The following is a 19,590-nucleotide window of genomic DNA, read 5'->3' on the forward strand; positions in this document are numbered from 1 at the left end:
GGACACTTCTCAGAAATGTAATTATATAATATGTGGTCTTTTGTGACTGGCTTTTTTCACTTCGATGTTGTTTTCAAGGTTGATCTGTGTTGTTGCGTGTATTGGAATTTCTTATGGCTGAATAATTCATTCTATGGATAAGCGACATTATTTGTTAGATAATAGACATTTGGGTTGTTTCTGTCTTTTGGCTACTATGAGTATCATAAATATTTGTGCAGAAGTTTGTTTTTATTTGTTTGTTTTCTATGAGATGGAGTCTCAGTGTAGCTCTGTTCCCCAGGCTGGAGTGCAATGGCGTGATCTCGGCTCTCTGCAACCTCTACCTCCCAGGTTCAAGCGATTCTCCTGTATCAGCCTCCTGGGTAGCTAGGATTACAGACACTTGCCACCATGCCTGTCTAATTTTTGTATTTTTAGTAGAGACAGGATTTCACCATGTTGGTCAGGCTGGTCTCAAATTCCTGACTTTGTAATCTGCCCCTCTTGGCCTCTCAGAGTGCTGGGATTACAGGCATGAGCCACCATGCCCAGCCTTGTACACAAGTTTTTATGTAGGCATGTTTGCATTTCTCTTGGGTATATAACTAGGAGTGAAATTACTGGGTAATATGTTTAACTATTTGAAGACTGATAGACTACTTTCTAAAGTGGCCAACATGAGTAAGATTTCATCACATTTATAAAACGTTAGAGTATGTTGTTACATTAGCTTGCAAAGCATTTAATAAGCAGCAGCAGTTAAACCACATTGGTCCAAGTGAACTGAAAGCAGACTGCTGTGTTACTTACATGTGTATGAGTTATTGAACATGTTTCATAATGAAGGAGTGTGAGCACACTAACAGGTAAGTGCAGGAAAACAAGAAGAAATATTTTCAGAGTATAGTCAAAAGTATACTGAGCATGGGAGAATTGTTTTGACATTTTTCTCAAAACAAAGTATTTCTCAAGAAAATTCAACATTTCTTTCATGGAAAGTTTTAGGAACAGGTAAATACAATTTTATAAAGTACCAGTAGAATATGTTCATTCAGATGACCTTGAAGTATTTTTTCAGACTTATCTGATCTTGAGATCTGAACTGAATTTTTATTACAAACTGTTAAAGCCTCTGGCATTGAAGGTTGGTTCATAATTGGTGAGTTCTGAATCACTTCATTTCCTGCAGTGGTTCCTGAGAGAATCTTAGTTCAAAGGACCGCCCCCGCCCCCGCCCCCGCCCCCGCCCCCTGCACCCCCATCCTGCCAAAAAAAAAAAAAAAACCTAACACTAAATAACTAATAGGAGAAAGTTGGCATGTCAACATAAATATTCAACTGAAAAGCAAAAGGCTAAGCCTGGCACCTAAAACTTGTTTCAACATTTTCCTCTGCTGTATAATACGAGGAGGGAGCCGGGAGTGGATTGTGAAATTTCCTGCCATTCACCTTGCCCCAGGGCATGTACTGTGCCTTGGCTATATGTTTTTGTAGCATAACAACAATTCATAGTTGAAATTTCAGATTTATGTTTGTCATAGCCTAATATTAAACAGCATTTATGTTAGCGGGCGGTAAATTTAGTCCTGTATCCCCTCACACCCCTCCCTGCCATTGATTTCTGGTAAGCCAGTTGACTCATTGCTTCTGTCCTCATCCTGTTATCTCTTTGCCAGGTGTATGTGCAGTTTGTTTATTCAGAGTTCAAAATTGGTATAATTGTGGTTTACTCACCCAGTAATTTTTAATTGTGTATTATTTAACCTTGCCAGAGAGCTAATTATAGTCAGGAATCGGATTAATTTTGTAAAGATGCTTGTCATCAGTATGAAGCTACCAAGTATGAAGTTATCTATTGTTATTCTTGTGACATTAAATGGAAAGTAGCAGGTGACAAAATTGATTCATTTTGACTTCCTGCATGATAGCATCTTTTTTTTTTTTGCATCCCTTTCTGCTCTTCCAGACAGCAGTGACAAAGCTCTGAGAAACATAAAATGTAGCCAAGGGGATTTGGATTTCCATTTCAAAACAAATTAATTTTAAGGACTGATAGGAGAGTTCATGAAGCCACAGGTAGCTTTTTAAGCTCTCTTCTATTTTCCAGTTTCCCTTTTTTCCTCCAGAATATATTTTATCCATAGTTGGCTTCTCACCCTTGCACTCCTGGGGCTCAGGTACCTTCACTGCAATACAGCTTTAATCTTTCTTTCATCCCATCCTTCTGGAGCAAGCATGCTCGATCTTTGCAAATACGTTTCTCTGTCCAGCTTTCATTTTACTCGTTCTTTGACTGACTTGGTAAGTTACTTATATGATGGAGTAAGTTCTGGAGAAGTGAGGTGGAAGATAATTTTCTTATAAAACTGGGCGGTTTACATTTTCACCCTTAGGGTTGCTAGCCAGTGGACTAGATACTTCTACTTTTACTTTGCTGGGGAAAAAAAATCAACATTTGGGAAATGTCTTCCCCTGTAGTTATCTGGGGAGTTAGTAATAGCAAATGAAATTGACTACAACAGAAGGAATGCTTCAAGGACTTTGAGATTAGGCAAGAGTTACAAAATTTCTTTTACCAGGCATTTAGAAATTTAAAATACAAATTTATCATTTATTCCGTCCCCTTTTCAGTCTGATAGACTGTGAATCTTCCCAAATAATTCAGATTTTGGCAGAAGGTGTATCTTAAAATAATGCTTTATGTTGGATTAGTGTATGCTGTTTCTAAACATTTTAGTGTAATTACCCAGATAAGAAATATATGTATGTGTCTGCACAGATGATTGGCCACCTACTATTTGAACAGCTTGAGAACTTCAGTATTGATCTGACATGTTGAATCACAAACATCGTCCTTCCTTTGGAAGAGCTGGATGTTACTATTTCTAGATAGAGGCCAGGTAGAGTAATTCTGTCCAGTACTATTGGGATAATGTCACCTGTTGTACATAGAGAAGAAATATGCTCAGTTGTGGATTTGTGCTTCAACAGCTCAGCTCCATGAACAGCTTACTTTATCTGTCTGCCTGGAAATCTTCGGATGCAGTGTTCGTATGTCATTGTTCGTAGGTCACTAATTATATACATAAAAATAGAGTCTCCTGGCTTTGAACAACTTAGTGGAAATTCATTAAAAATATCACAGTCAGTGGTGGTCAGCTTTAAAACCATGGGGTGGTCCAGACATTTAGGATCGTGGTACATGAGCCAGCAAGGAAAGGTATGGCTCTGAAAGGTAGTCACAGCTGTGTTCTGCTTTCACAGCGGCGCTCCAATTTTAGGGCTTGTTTCATTCTTGATTATATGGAAATGCAACTTTGATGTGTTTTCTCCTCATTCGCTTGTGATTACTGAGTTATAGATAAAGTCTTCCCCGTATATAGACACTTGGCTTGTAACTGCAGGAAGTTATCTCTTATTGTTTTCCAACATTAACAACAACTAAATTATTGTCTAGTAATTACAAGCTTGAATAGCAAGTTTTAGTATGACAGTGAGACTATCCAGCTAGCTAATTACACATTAACTGCCCTAATTTCTGGAGGGTTAATAACAAATCCTATTACCACGTTTTAGCTTACAAGCTCTTAAGGTAAGCAGGGTCATGACAGGTTTGAACTAGAATGAATGACCTCTAAAAAACAAGTAAGATGAGAATTGTTTTGAGATTGACAATGCAACAATAACAGTGTTTTTGATGAACAGGAGCTTGTTTCCTTCATTCTAATCTATGCAGTAGCATTCATTTTCTTCTGCAGCTCTCTGAAGTTTAAATGCTTTGTACGGAAAGGGGCTACAATTTGGCAATGAATGGGAAACTATCTTTTAAGTGGGTTCAGAATGCTTTAAAAACAGTCCATGTCCTGTAACTACACCTCAGATTGGTGACCTGGTAGCCTGGCCCTGAGCAGAATGCGGCTGGTTTTCCTCCTGGTTTCAGCACCCTGTATCATTCATATTGCCCTTTCCCACACAGCACAGGAACACTTGTTTCTAGCTTAGAACGCTTAAAAACCAAAATGCTACCAGTAAGCGAGATTTAAATGTATTTATCATGTATGTTGCAAATATTTTCTTTGAGTGTTTGAATTCCTACTTCTTTTTTTTTTTTTTTAGACAAGGTCACCCAGGCTGGGGTGCAGTGTGGCTCACTGTGGCCTCAACCTCCTGGGCTCAAGTGTCCTGTCTCAGCTTGCTCTCAAGTAGCAGAGACTACAGGCATGCACCACCACACCAGGCTGATTTTTTATTTATAATAGAGATGGGGGTGTCACTGTGTTGCCCAGGCCTGTCTCAAACTCCTGGGCTCAAGTGATCTGTCCACCTTGGCCTCCCAAAGTGCTAGGATTACAGGCATGAGCCACTGCACCCAGCCACCTCTTTTTTTGAGAGGTGAGAGGAGGGAGGTGAGGTGTTTATTGTGTTTTTAAAGCATCCTACTTTTTTTTCTGATAAGGGAGGTGTTTTCATTTGTTTTGTTTTTTCTTTTGTTTAGTTTTGTTGCCTGCATGGCCCTCTTCATTAAGACTTTATCTTTAAAAGATCCCCATGGACAAATATGAGAAGATGTGTGAATCTGCTGAGCTTAGACTTTCTGTATATTTTATCCACACATAAGACCCTCTCAGTTAGTATTTGGTGGCAGGTTATATTATTTTATTTGCAGCTAGTTAGCATTCAGTAAACTAAGTGCAACATAACATAGTGAGCCCTGTGGCCAGCTGGGCCTGAGCCACGGTACCACAGGAAGGCTATGGTGGGCTGCTTTAGCTCACCACCTGTGTGCCTTCAAACAGCTGGAGAAATGGGCTTTCTGTTACTGAAGTTGTTCAAATTAATTATTTGTCTTTTTTTTTTTTTTTTTTGAGATGGAGTCTCACTTTGTTGCCCAGGCTGGAGTGCAGTGGCACAATCTCTGTTCACTGCTACCTCCGCCTCCTGGGTTTAAGCGATTCTCCTGCCTCAGCTTCCCAAGTTGCTGAGATTACAGGCTCCTACCACCAACCCTGACCAATTTTTTTATGTTAGTAGAGGTGGGATTTTTACCATGTTGGTCAGGTTGGTCTTGAACTCTTGAGTTCAATTGATGTGCCTGCCTCAGCCTCCCAAAGTGCTGGGATTATAGGTGTGAGTCTCTGTGCCTGTCTCAAATTAATTATTTTAGAGAATGGTACTTTTAATCTCAAAACTGTTTCTTTGAAGTCTGCCTACCTCTATGATTGGTTTCATTGAAGTTTTCCTTGAGAGGCTATCTTTTACTGCCCTCTGTTTGCCAAATTTTTTTCAAAGATAACAACTGCTTGGTTGCGTGCAGTATAGGATTCTTTATAGGTTTTTGGCTACTCTTCCTTTCTTGTAGAATTTCACTATCTCTTAATGTTTACTGACTGCAAGCAGGATAAAATTAAAATTAAAAATTCAACAATTATTAACATTGCTGCTTTGTAAGAGCTAGTAAAGGAGTGGAAGGTAAAGCTCTATTAATTATGGTATCTAATACACCCTTGAGGAAAATCTATTAGCCCCACATTATTAAGTAACTAAAGAAATCTGGAGATCTTAGCCTTACCAAAAAAATAAATAAATAAATCTACCTGGTTTTTGTACATACAGTAGATACCACCACCACCAAAAATAAATGTGTAAGATGAAATTTTTATGGTTGGCTTTATTTTGAGCACATATTATAAAATTCATGACTTGCATGGCAGTTCATGATGAATTCAATACGGTTTCTTATAAGATGGGCAAAAGTCAGCTGATAGAATTTTGAAAGGTCAACAGCTGCTTTTATCTAGTAGCCAAGGATATGAATAACAAGGTTGAAATTCTCAGGAGTTTCAACTATAATGACCAAAAGTACAGGGAAAATGATCTAAGTCTCAGAGGGAATCATTAGTTCGAGACAGGAATCAACTTGTGATTTTTGTCCATTTTTTCCTCTAGTTGTGAACAGATTTTTCTTCCTTTCAGCCCTGTTCCTTTATCGAATTACAGAACAGATAAATGCCTTAAAGAGTAGTGGCTGTCCCTGTGGTTTTCAGCTGGGAAAGCCAGGAGTCCTACCCCTGAGGGGAGAGGGATGGTGAAAGAAGTTTGGATAGCATCCTTCTGGAGGGTGCAGAATTTTGATGGACAGACAGTCATTGTACATATTCATGGGGTACGTAGTGATGTTTCTTCTTCTTTTCTCCTTTTTTTTTGAGACAGAGCCTTGCTCTGTCACCCAGGCTGGAGTGCAGCAGCGTGATCTCGGCTCACTGCAGCCTCCACCTCCCGGGTTCAAGCAATTCTTCAGGATGCAGAATCCTGATCGAGGGCAAGAGGAACTTATTGTTTGTGGGAAATGATCTAAGTGATTGTTTTAAGGAAACTTTTTCTGATTACAAAGGTGAGAGTGTAGAGCCTTGAAGGCCATTTAGGAGATGGCTGCCCTGATCCAGGGCTGGAATGATATATTGGGCTTGACATAGTAACATGCCCAGGGAAATAGAAGAAAAACTAGAGACATTTATGGGAAACTTAGTGAGTACATGGAAGAAAGGAAGAATACCTAGCCAGATTCCTTCCAGAGGCTTGGAGCCTAAGAGCAAGGGTGTTAGACTCAACCTACTCCCCTTCATTAGGAGAAGGGAATGGGTTTTCAGGAAAATAATCTTAGGCATGTAAATTTGATAAGACTATAAGACTAGACATATGAAGGACCGTTTGTGTGGATTTGGTAGTTACCAATATTGTCTTCTTATTTTTCTTTCTTTTTTATTTAAAGAGACTGGGCCTTGGCTGGGTGTGGTAGCTCACACTTGTAATCCCAGCACTGGGAGGCCAGGGTGAAGAGAATCACTTGAGCCTCAGAGTTTGGGCCTAGCTTGGGCAACACAGAACTTGTCTCTGCCAAAAAAAAAAAAGAGAGAGAGAGAGAGAGATTGAGATTGGGGGTCTCATACCATCATCCAGGCTGGAGTGCAGTGGTTGTGGTCATAGCTCACTATAACTTCAAACTCCTGGGCTCTAGTGATCTCCCTCTTTAGCCTCATGAGTAAGCAGGATTACAGGTGCAAGCTACTGCCACACCCAGTCGACTTATGTCTTTAAAATTGTAGGATGGCTGGATGCAGTGGCTCACACCTGTAATCCCAGCACCTTGGGAGGTTGAGGTGGACAAATCACCCTGAGGTCAGGAGATCAAGACCAACCTGGCCAACATGGCAAAATCCTGTCTCTACTAAAAATACAAAAAATTAGCTGGTTGTGGTGGTGTGTGCCTGTAATTCCAGCTACTCAGGAGGCTGAGGCAGGAGAATCCCTTGAAACCAAGAAGCAGAGGTTGCAGTGAGCTGAGATCACATCATTGCACTCCAGCCTGGGGCGACAGAACGAGATTCTGTCTAAAAAAAAAAAATTTATAGAATGATGGACTTCCCAGGGTCATAGTGTACAAAGCTAATTCTTAAAATGCAGATGCCACAGAATTTGCGCCAATATGCAGGATGCTGATGTCTTTCCAGATAAGTTTTTCGTTATTTGTTTGTTTTTAAAAAGAGGAAACCCAGGATGTTGGGCATCTGGGGGACAAGGAGAGGTAGTAGAAAGAGGTTGGGGTAGGTTGGTTTGAGAAGGGAAGTATGGCTTTGATGGTTCTTGGCACTTGGCTGTGACTGTATCATATAATGGTGGTGGTTTCTGAGTTACAGCATTTATTTTTCAGTATTAAGTCTGAAAAATAAATGAAGATTACACAGGTAAAAGTCTCCAAAATGACTGCACGTTTGCTAATTGTGGTTTCTGGTGAGACAGAGCATGTCAAGGTTTGGGCGTCTACAGGATTTTAACTTGGAGAAAGCAGTGTATATTACCATTTTTTTTTTTTTGGTTGGGGGCGGAGAGAGAGGGTCCTGCTCTGTCACCCAGGCTGGTGTACAGTGGCATGATCACGATTTACTGCATCTTTGACCCACCCAGCCACCTGCCCTTGACTGGAGAAATCCTCTCACCTCGGCAACTACTGAGCAACTACTCTCGAGTAGTTGGAACCACAGGCACGTGCCACCACGGCTCATTAATTTTTTTTTTTTGGTGGGGGGTGGGTAGAGACAGGATCTCCCTATGTTGCCCAGGCTCCTTTTGACCTCTTGGGCTCAGGCAATCTTTCTGCCTTGGCCTTCCAAAATGGTGGTAGGATTATGGACATGAGCCACTATATCCAGCCTGAAATTTTCCATTTATTTTGAAGGAAATAGAGGGAAAATAAATAACTTGTGGTCAATGGTTCATAAAGAGCCAAGAATAAAACATGAGATATGTGATTAACCCCCTCTTGTGTTTTCTCCTTCAAGCCCTTTTCCATCTCATTGTGAGTCACCTAGAGTTAGGGGGGTTTTAAGAATTGGTACTTTTATTTCAGTGTAACTCATTTTAATTAACACATGTTCCTTAAGGGATACAGGCAGCTGAAATGTCTACCCTCAGAGGATGTCATATTTGTATAAATAGTTTAGTTCTTTGGTGCAATTGATAGATATCTTATAGTCACTTTTAGTAATATGACTAAAATTTGTGATACTTCCCTGTAAGGAACAGCAGTGTTATACTTCCCCTTTTTCAGTGAAGAAATTGAGATATAGAAAGGAAAAGACCTGCCCAAGGTCAAAGAACAAGTCAGTGGAAAGCCTGATGTTACACTTGTGGTCTTTTAGAGTTTTCATCTGTTGCTCACTGAGGAGCCAGCTTTCTGTTTGCTGGAGACAGTTCAGCCTAATGGAATTTGCTCTGCCAGATGTCCACAGTATGTTAGGTGATGATTCTCACCATCCTGCTAATACCCTTTCTCCTCCAAAGTGGCCCTTTAGTGCCCCTCCAGAAACAGATCTGCTTTTGACTGCCTGTGATTTGGCACACCTCTGCTAGAGATAGCAGTGGTAACAGCAGTGTGCAGAAAAGAAAGAGGGAAGGGTCAGGGAGGGCCACTAAACCAGAGTTGAGCTGTTAGATGCGAACATTTTCTGGCACAAAAGAACCTACGAGCAAATGGCCCTTTCCTTCCCATCTGGTCTTTGGGGATAGGGGATGAATGGGCCAGGTAGTATTTCCTGACTGTGCATTTGCATACAGATGTCTATATCATACACATCCAGTCCTAAACCAGAAGCCCTGGGGTAGTAGGTATGAAGATGCATCCTTAGGATGCTATCAAGATTTTGTTGTTGGTTTTTTTGTTTGTTTTTTTTTTTAAGCAGAGTCTCGCTCTGTCACCCAGGCTGGAGTGCAATGGCACAATATTGGCTCACTGCAACCTCCACCTCCTGGGTTCAAGCAATTCTCATGCCTCAGACTCCCCAGTAGCTGGGATTACAGGTGCGTAGTACCACACCCAGATAACTTTTGTATTTTCAGTAGAGACGGAGTTTCACCATGTTGGTCAAGCTGGTCTCAAACTCCTGACCTCGTGATCAGGAGTTCAGAGTGCTGGGGTTACAGGCGTGAGCCACTGCACCTGGCCAGCAAGTTTTTGGAAAAACTCCACAGGTAATTGTGATGGACAAGCAGGACCTAGGCTTACCCCAGAACCACTGCTGTAGACTAAGTGATGCTGCTTTTGATGAGAAATTGTTATGATTTGTGTGTGTGTGCGTGTGTTTTGGAAACTGAATCTCATTCTGTCACTCAGGCTGGAGTGCAATGGTGCAATCTCGACTCACTGCAACCTCTGCCTCCCGAGTTCAAGTGATTCTCTTGCCTCAGCCTCCCAAGTAGCTGGTATTACAGGAACCTGCCACCATACCCAGCTAATTTTTTATATTTTTAGTAGAGATGGGGTTTCGCCATATTGGCCAGGATGATCTTGAATTCCTGACCTCAGCCTGTTTTTAAAGATTAAATATGAATATAAGTTATTAATTTATCTGCATAAACTGAGGTATGAATGTTATAATTTTACCATTAATATTATAAGATCAGGCAGGGCACGGTGGCTCACGCCTATAATCCCAGCACTTTGAGAGGCTGAGGTGGGCAGATCACGAGGTCAAGAGATCGAGATCATCCTAGCCAACATGGTGAAACCCTGTCTCTACTAAAATACAAAAATTAGCTGGGCATGTAGTCCAGCTACTCCGGAGACTGAGGCAGGAGAATTGCTTGAACCCAAGAGGTGGAGGTTGCAGTGAGCTGAGATTTTGTCACTGCACTCCAGCCTGGTGCCTGGTGACAGAACAAGACTCTTTCTCAAAATAAATAAATAAATAAATTCAGATTGAAGAGTCAGTGCTAATGAACCACATTTTGGTAACTGCTGATTGAGTCTAAGGCAAAAGTAAGGGCTGTTCGCTCATCAGAAACCATATACTCAGGGATCTTGGAACTTCCTTTTAAAAATTAAGACAGCCAGAAATGGGGCCAGCTGACTGTACTCTACAGGTTAGGTGAACTGTGTGTGTCTGGCTCTCTTCCTTTCAAAAAGTTGAAGGTTAATGTTTTTAAAATAAAGATCTTTGACATATTTTTATCATTAACAAAAAATCTAGAGGAAAAAAATGTTCATTTTTCCAAAGATGAGTATCTTTATTTTATTCTTGATTTATAGTTTTAGTCTTCTCTGCCAGTCTATCTTGAAGACTTGCTGCACATCTGCACATTTGAGAGATGGTCCTTTTGGAAACATCCTCTGTAGTAATCACTATGTTAGTCACTTGCAGGAAGGCTTCACTGCTTTCCCATGGCCAGAGCCATCACATCTTGGCCTCCCAAAGCTGTCATTTTCACCTGAAACTGGGCCTTGTGTGTTTCCTTCTGCTCTTCTGTTTTATAGGTGTGACTCAGCACTTCTGTAAAATGGATAAAAAATATATTAATGCAGGAAGACGGTAGATACGGGAAGGAATAACCAAAAATTCAGGGTTTTTAAAATTTGTTTGGAACAAATTCATAGGCAAAGCCATTTATTGGTAGCTTGAGGAAACTTAAAAGTAGTAGGAAAGGGTATAAAATCTCTTTCTAGGACACATGAAACTCCTGGTTTTATAACATGTTGTCTGTAATATTTCTCTAGCCTGGAAGCGCTTCTGAACATTACTTCAGAACATAAACCTATGCTTTGTTTTTAAAGGTTTTTGTTGTTATGTAATAGCATCCAGCCACTAATCCTTTTGAGCAGCACCTGTAATAATGTGGCAGGAGGAGCCACCATTCACTATTTACAGGTGTCTGCAGGTTACCTCCTGCAGTGGAACCACATGAAAACAAGCATACCACCTTTGCAAAATAGCCACAGAGACGCCTGAACATCCTTTGCTTAGCATCTTTCTTTGCTCTTGTGAGAAAGGGATTCTTTGGGGAGGAGGGTGGTCAGCTGTGATTCATGGCTTTGGCTTCCCTGCCAATGAAGGTGTGAGATTTTGACGCAGAGACATGGGGAGCTTGTGCCTCATGAAAGTTGCGGCATTTTTGTGTTTTATCAATTAACAGAGGCAGCATAGCAGATAAGCTCAGGTGTGAGTTCCAGATCCATACTTAAGCTTTGTGTGCCTCAGTTTCTCCATCTATAAAATGGAGACAGTAATGGTACCTACCTCATTGGCTGTAGTGAAATTAAGAGTGTATATGCAGAGCATGGAAGAGTGTCTGGCTTGTAGTAAATGCTATATAAGCATTAACTTGCTGCCATTACTGTTAATATAACTATTGTTTAACTCTTACCTGCTCTGAAATCACATTCAGTTTTTTATTTTTATTTTTTGAGACAGAATTTTGCTCTTGTTACCCAGCTGGAGTGCAGTGGTGCAATCTTGGCTCACTGCAACCTCTGCCTTCCAGGTTCAAGCAATTCTCCTGCCTCAGCGTCCCAAGTAGCTCTTATTACAGGTGCCACCACACCCAGCTAATTTTTGTATTTTTAGTAGAAATGGGGTTTTACCATGTTGGGAAGGCTGGTCTCAAACTCCTGACCTCAGGTGATCCACCTGCCTATCAAAGTGTTGGGATTACAGTTGTGAGCCTCTGCACCTGGCCTATAAAACTTCTTAATTTGCTTACCTTTTGGCATTTTTTATCACTGCCTTAACAACTCACTTACCTAAGGATAAAGAGAGGAAAAGAAAAGCATCAAAAACAGGACATATTTACAGGAAAATGTTATTTTTATTGTATTTATTTGAGACAGGGTTTCACTCACTCAGGCTGGAGTACAGTGGTGCAGTCTCAGCTTGCTGCAACATCTGCCTCCCCAGGTTCAAGCAGTTCTCCTGCCTCAGCCTTCCAAGTAGCTGGGACTACAAGTGTGCAACATCACACCCAGCTAATGTTTGTGTATTTTAGTTGGGACAGGGTTTTGCCATGTTGGCCAGGCTGGTCTCAAACTCCTGGTCTTATGTGATCCACCTGAACTCTTGGCCTTATATGATCCACTCCCAAAGTGCTGGGATTGCAGGCATGAGCCAAAAATGCTGATTTTTAAAGGTTAAAAAAAATGTCATTTGAAATATGAAAAGCAGAAGTTATACCAGGCTGCTGTTGCCTTGACATAGTTTTTAAAAATGTTCATCTTATATATACACACTGTACATAGTTGTAATTCTAGAAAACATACCATTTTATAGCCTTTCTCTACCCAGCATTCAAGTGTAAGCATTTTTTTCATTGAAAACAAGTAGTTTTCAGTGATTTTCGTACCCTAATAATTGTTTCTCTTTTTAAGAAAATTATAAATAAAACATTAGTGAAAATCTCACTGCAGATAGTTTGGGGGTTATCTAGGAAGGTGGTTTTTATTTTGCTTTTTTGATTTTTTTTGATTAGGAGTGTCAGCATTTCTTTTGTAGTACATGAGAACCTTACCATAAAGTGGTTCTTTAGGACTATTCTGAAGTCAACCTTTTGAAGGTGAAATAGACCCAGATGAAATCACCCCAAGTCTGTAACTTTTGTTACAGGGCAGAGCTGCTCTGCGTCAGTACCTGATGCATGAGAACAGGACTGTGGTAGCTGTCATGGGACCCTCTATCTTATCATTCACTAGACCTGTGCTGTCCAACACAGGATCTACTAGCCATGTGTGGGTAAATTTAATTAGAATTAAATAAACTGAAAAAGTAATTTCCTTATTTACACTGGCCATATTTTGAGTCCTCAGTAGCCACATGTGGCTAGTGGCTATTGATTTGGATGGGGTACATAACATTTTCATCACTGCAGAAAGTTCAGTCGAGTAACAGCTCTAGATTATTCTCTAACTGCTCAGTTTCTTAACCTTACAATGATAAGAGCCATCTCTTATAGGTAACATTTTCTAGAGCAAAGTTGGGCAGACTTTGGCTACTTGTTTTTGTATATGTAGTTTTATAGGAATATAGCCACATCGATTTGTTGACCTGTTACCTCTGGCTGCTTTTGTGTTACAGTGGCAGAGCTGAGTGTTGAGTAGTTATGACAGAGACCATATATGGCCTGCAAAGCCTAAAGTGTTTGACTCTTTACAAAAAGGTTTGCCTACCGCTTTTATCTAGATCAGGGTTTATCAGCCTCAGCACTGCTGACATTTTGGTCTACATAGTCCTTTGCTGTGGGGCTGTCCTGATGTTTAGCAGCTTCCCTGGCATTTACCCACTGGATGCCGGTAGCACCCCTTAGATGTGACAACCAAAAATGTCTCCAGACATTGCCAAATTCCATGGGAAGCAAAATCACCATAACTGAGAACCACGAATCTGAAGCAATGTGGTTTGGCAAAGCATTCATCTGTAGTATTACAGAGGAGCGGCCATTGTTAAAAGAAAAATCACTTGAAAGAGATGACTCAATGAGTAGTTTTTTTACGCTACTTCCTATACTTCAGCATTGTCTCTAGAAACAGGAATGTTTTATATAAAATGTGACAAAGTAGCTGGAGTAGGGCAGAGACGTGGAAGCATTCTCATGTCCTTCCATTTCTCAGGGGTGCCACAGTTCACTGAGGAGCAGAGAGTAGAAGTTACAGCATCTCTGTAGCTGTGGGGAGTGTGGGTTGTTACATGCAGGTTCTCGGCCTGCTTTTGTAAGACACTGGGTAACTGGAGGCTGTTTGTTTTTTGCTAATTGTGTGTAGATATCATCTGTGTATACCTGGCAAGAAGAGAGTTAATAATGTCACATCTATAATCCCAGCACTTGGGAAGGCCAAGGTGGGTAGATCACTTGAGTCCAGGAGTTTGAGACCAGCCTGGGTAACATAGGGAGACCCTGTCTCTATTTAAAAAAAAAAAAGCTGGGCATGGTGGCACATGCCTATAGTCCAAGTTACTTAGGAAACTGAGGCTGGGAGGTTGGCTTGAGTCCAAGAGTTTGAAGTTGCAGTGAGGTATGATCACACCACTGCACTCCAGCTTGGGCAACAGAGTGAGATCCTCTCTCAAAAAAACGTTTTTAATAAATAAATACAGTAGGTTGGTTCTTATCTGTCTCATGAGTACTTGTGGTTTTATGTAGTCCATATAGATTCCTACTCTCATTACCCAGAATAATTGAAAAATTGATCGTATTTACCTCTGTTAAAAGTTGCAAGAATTGAATTAAATGTCAAGTCCTATAAAACTGTGTTCAAGGCTGAGTGTGGTGGCTCATGTCTGTAATCCCAGCACTTTGGAAGGCCGAGGCGGGCAGATCATCTGACATCAGGAGTTCAAGATCATCCTGGCCAACGTAGTGAAACCCCATCTCTACTAAAAATACAAAAATTAGCCAGGCATGGTGGCAGGCGCCTGTAATGCCAGCTACTTGGGAGGCTGAGGCAGGAGAATCACTTGAACCTGGGAGGCAGAGGTTGCATCGAGCCGAGATCACACCACTGCACTCCAGCCTGGGCAACAGAGCGAAACTCAGTCTTAAAAAAAAAAAAAAAATAATTGTCCTCAATTCTTTTAAGACCCAGCATTTGAATACCTTTCAGAGTTGGGGGTTTTGTAAGCTGTAGAAAATGGCTGTGTGAAATAGCCATAGAAATAGAGGAAAGTAGAATTGGAAAATTGTCTTTCAGAGTATCAGGTATATCTTTATCTGGTTCTTCAAATTAAAAATAAACTTAAAATTTTTAATTGGTATTGAAATGAATATGTAATACAGGTCACATGTAATAGAGCATACTTTTATGGAAAATCATCCCCATGTAGTTAAATGTCTAGGAAGCAGTTTGACTACTGAATGCAAGTGAATTTTAGGTGAACTTGCATTTCCCACGCATGACGTGTTTCTGTTTGTTTTTTCAGATCTTACCAATATATTTGAGTCCTTCCTGCCCCAGTTGTTGGCCTATCCTAACCCTATAGATCCTCTCAATGGTGACGCTGCAGCCATGTACCTCCACCGACCAGAAGAATACAAGCAGAAAATTAAAGGTAAGAGGGTGCGTAGTTTAACCTGGAGACAGTCTTTTGGACTTCGGTCATTAAAAGTTCTTTTTTTCTTTTTTCTTTGACATGGAGTCTTGCTCTGTTGCCAGGCTGGAATGCAATGGCTTGATCTCAGCTCACTGCAACCTCCGCCTCCCAGGTTCAAGTGATTCTTCTGCCTCAGCCTCCCAAGTAGCTGGGACTACAGGTGTGCGCCACCATGCCCAGCTAATTTTTATATTTTTAGTAGAGGCGGGGTTTCACCATGTTGGCCAGGCTGGTCTCGATCTCTTGACCCCGTGATCCACCCGCTGTGGCCTCCCAGAGTGCTAGGATCACAGGCATGAGCCACCATGCCCCTTAAAAGCCCTTTTTAGGCCGGGCGTGGTGGCTCACACTGTAAACACACAAAAAAATTAGCTGGGTATGGTGGCACGTGCCTGTATTCCCAGCTACTCAGGAGGCTGAGGCAGGAGAATTGCCTGAACCCAGGAGGCAGAGGTTGCGGTGAGCCAAGATCGCGCCATTGCACTCCAGCCTGGGTAACAAGAGCGAAACTCCGTCTCAAAAAAAAAAAAAAAAAAAAAAAAAGCCCTCTTAAGTTACTTAGTTGCTAATACTTTTTATCAGGCCTGAAAAGAGACAGCTGTGGGCTGAAGTAGTCGGGTGGTAGTAGCACCAGTTTGTTCATCCTTTAGGACTTAGAATCCTATTTTCGCATTCTTAAGACAGTTTATATGCTGATGGGACGTGAGTTTCATTTAAATGAAAATAAGGTTGGGAAAGAACATCTCGCTGGGCGTAGTGGCTCACACCTGTAATCCCAGCACTTTGGGAGGCCCAGGCGGGTGGAACATGAGGTCAGGGGTTTGAGAACAAACAGCCTGGTCAACATGGTGAAATCCCCATCTCCACTAAAAGTTTAAAAATTAGCCAGGTGTAGTGGCACACACCTGTAGTCCCAGCTACTTGGGAGGCTGAGGCAGAAGAATCACATGATCCCCGGAGAACGAGGTTGCAGTGAGCCTAGACTATGTCATTTTACTCCAGCCTGGGTGACAGAGCAAGACCCTGTCTCAAAAAAAAAAAAAAAAATTCTTAAGTTCCAGCTGGGTTCAGTGGATTGTCCTTTTTACCTCTGTGTATGTTTCAGAACTTTCATAATGAAAAGTCTAGATACATGAAGCTCTACCAAGAAGCAAAGGAATTTAAAGTTTGTGAAATATACCTGCTGTTTTTAACCAACAGCAGGCATTAGTATCTGACCAATTTTTTGCACGATGTGCCCATCTGCATAGCAGTCCAGAATGTTGGCTTCCTCAAAGTGTGTGGCCTCCCTGAGGTACATTTGTAAGAGATGGCAGTAGAAATAATTTACCAGAGCCTGAGTGTGCAGGTCCTTACTCATAAATGTGCAAGTATGAGGCAAACCGGGACTATGCGTTAAACAGTAGCTTTTCTTGTTTGTTTTCTTCTTCTGGGGTCTCTATAGGGTGTTGTTTGGAGCTTTTGTTGAGATAAAGCAGAAATAAATTTATTATAATTTATTAGATCTCAAGTGCTTTGCAAATTAATATCTAATTTATGTGGCAGAACATATAGCTAAGCAAACATGTATTTGAAGAAAAAGGCAGTCAGTTTCAGCCAGATATAAAGTACTGTTATGAAACTGTATTAAAATTTTGACATAGGAATCGCTTAGCAATGTCTGCAAACCACAGATATCTTGGAGCAGTGTATATTTCTCTAGTTCACATAGGCATTCTGTCTCAACAATTTAGCAGTATCCCTGTTTTAGTACCTATTTGCTATAGTTCCATTTACAAAAAGAACCGAAGCTACATTTATCTTAGAATGGCGCACTTCAGCTTACGGACCCCTAGTGTTCGTAAATGTTCATGTCAGCTATCATTTTGTCTTCCTTAGTAATCTGAGAAAATCATGGCCATCAGACCTGAGCTCACCCCTGCTTCCTACTGTGCCTTGATCTCTTCTCCCCGCCTCCCCTCTACATCTTTTCTTTGCTCCAATGGGAAATAAGAGATTTCTCAAACGCACTCCCACCGCCAGCCTGTGATCTTGTTTCCCCAACACCCCCGCCGTCTCCATGCAGTCTTCCTTCTCCACCCCTGACTGTCAGAGGTCTCTGTTTGAGAAGCAGTGATCTGCTCCTGTGGCCTCCCTTAGGAGTCATGCTGTTCATTCCCTTTTATTTTCAAACTTCTTGCTTCCTCACCTTAAACTCCTCTAGTTTTTTCCCCTCCTCCGCTTAATCCGTGCCCTCATTTCTTCCCAATTCTTTGGACTCTTCTCAAGTCCCATTTTGCTGGACCTCTCTGCAAGTGTTATATTTTACCCCCACCTTTCTGGAAACTTCTCATTCTGTTTCCTAAATTTGGTCATTCACTCAGGACTCAGTCCCTGGGCTCCCTCTCTTCCTCTCGCAGCCCTGGGGAGCTGCTTCACCTCTCACAGTTTTATGAGTCAGTCCCCTCCAGGGAGATGATTTCTGAATACGTGTGTCTAGGCCTGGCCTCTTCCATGCTGCTGCTGGACATTTCCACTTGTGTGGTAGTCACCACCAACTCAGCACACCTACCACACTCAGCATTCATATTGAGTTGGCGCTGTCTTATAGTGCACATTTGAAAACGTGTTTAAATATTGGATAGCCCGTAGTACTGGGCACCATTGGAGCTATCTAAAGCTGTCACTTCCCTGTTCAAAACCCTTTGCTAGGTGACATCTTTGCCTGCCATTCAGGGTGTTCTGATAATTGGGTGGAATCTACATCTTTGCCTTTACTCCTTTTTTTTTTTTTTTAAGACAAGGTCTCAGTTCTCTCTCTCTCTCTCTCTTTTTTTTTTTTAATTTTTAAATTTTAGCTCTGTCACCTAGGCTAGAATGCAATGGAATGATCTCAGCTCACTGCAGCCTCTACCTCCTGAGTTCAAGTGATTCTCCTGCCTCAGCCTCCCGAGTAGCTGGGATTACTGGTGTGTGCCACCGTGCCTGGCTAACTTTTTATATTTTTATAGAGATGGGGTTTCACCATGTTGGCCAGGCTGGGTTTCAAACTCCTGACCTCAGGTGATCTGCCCGCCTCAGCCTCCTAAAGTGCTGGGATTACAGGCGTGAGCCACTGCGCCTGGCCGTAGTTCTCTCTTAAGGTTGTGTTTAAACATCCCAGCCACTTTCAACGAAGCAAAGCCTTTCCCTGGAGTGGCCTCTCACATGCAGTAGCTGGTAGGACTTGGGGGTCAGTGTGGCTGGGACTGCCTTGCCCGCTTTCTTCCATAACTGCCTCCCTCTGGTGACCGATACTCAGCAGCTCCTTCCTTTTATCTTCTTCTGTTTCCTCCTCCTCATTGGTGACCTTGCTCTTCCATTCTCTAACCCAAAGGCCTTGTTCTAGTAAGTACTTAATACACATTTGTATCCTTGAATAAAGAGGGCCAATAGTATCAAATTCTAGTGTCAAAAAAACAGTGTTGGCCAGTGGCTCACGCCTATAGTCCCAGCACTTAGGGAGGCCAAGGTGGGTGGATCGCCTGAGGTCAGGAGTTTGAAACCCAGCCTGGCCAACATGGTGAAACCCTATCTCTACTAAAAATACAAAAATTAGCCTGGCTGGCATGGTGGCACAAGCATGTAATCCCAGCTATTTGGGAGGCTGAGGTAGAAGAATCACTTGACCCCAGGAGGGGCAGGTTGCAGTGAACCGAGATCCCACCACTGCCCTCCAGCCTGGGCGACAGAGCCAGACTCCATCTCAAAAAACAAACAAACAAACAAACAAACAAACAAAAAATCCCCACAGTGTCAATATGTAGCTTCTACAAAGGAAGAGGCAAAATAGCCAATCCATCAGAAGTTAAAAATAAAATTGCTAAAGTTTGAACAAACATTTATATCACTCTAAAATGTAAATGAAGGTAAATTTCTACCTAATCATGGGCTACTTTCATTGTCATGAAGTCATTAGCATAAAATTGCGTTATGAATTTGAAGGGCTCTAAGTCTCAAACCTGCAAACCTTTTCTCTAAGGGGCCATGTTGGCCAGATGTGGTCTTTGTCACACTGTCTGTTTACTACTGTGTTTTAAGACAATCTTTAAAATAAACATTCTTAGGCCCTGTGCTAGTTATTCAAGTCTGGTAGGCCCGTTTGGCCATTCAGCTTATCTTCCTGTTTCAGTGAGTCCCTGCAGCTCTCTGGGAGGAGAAACAAAGCCGCAAGGGCGCGTTTTTG

At 41.7% G+C, this 19,590-nt stretch overlaps 1 protein-coding gene across 9 annotated transcripts in view; it reads left to right on the top strand.

Moving 5' to 3' along the window:
* UBE2H (ubiquitin conjugating enzyme E2 H) overlaps positions 1-19,590 on the top strand; it is a 115,129-nt gene that overhangs the window by 90,461 nt on the left and 5,078 nt on the right. For all 9 annotated transcript variants that reach the window (XM_054237705.2, XM_035254741.3, XM_035254743.3 and 6 more), the window contains one exon: positions 15,216-15,344. In XM_054237705.2, the coding sequence (XP_054093680.1) occupies positions 15,216-15,344 (129 nt within the window). The remainder of the gene's footprint in view (positions 1-15,215; positions 15,345-19,590) is intronic.

The sequence above is a fragment of the Callithrix jacchus genome, chromosome 11 (genome assembly GCF_049354715.1).
Source record: "Callithrix jacchus isolate 240 chromosome 11, calJac240_pri, whole genome shotgun sequence".
In the NCBI taxonomy this organism is placed as follows: Eukaryota; Metazoa; Chordata; class Mammalia; order Primates; family Cebidae; genus Callithrix; species Callithrix jacchus.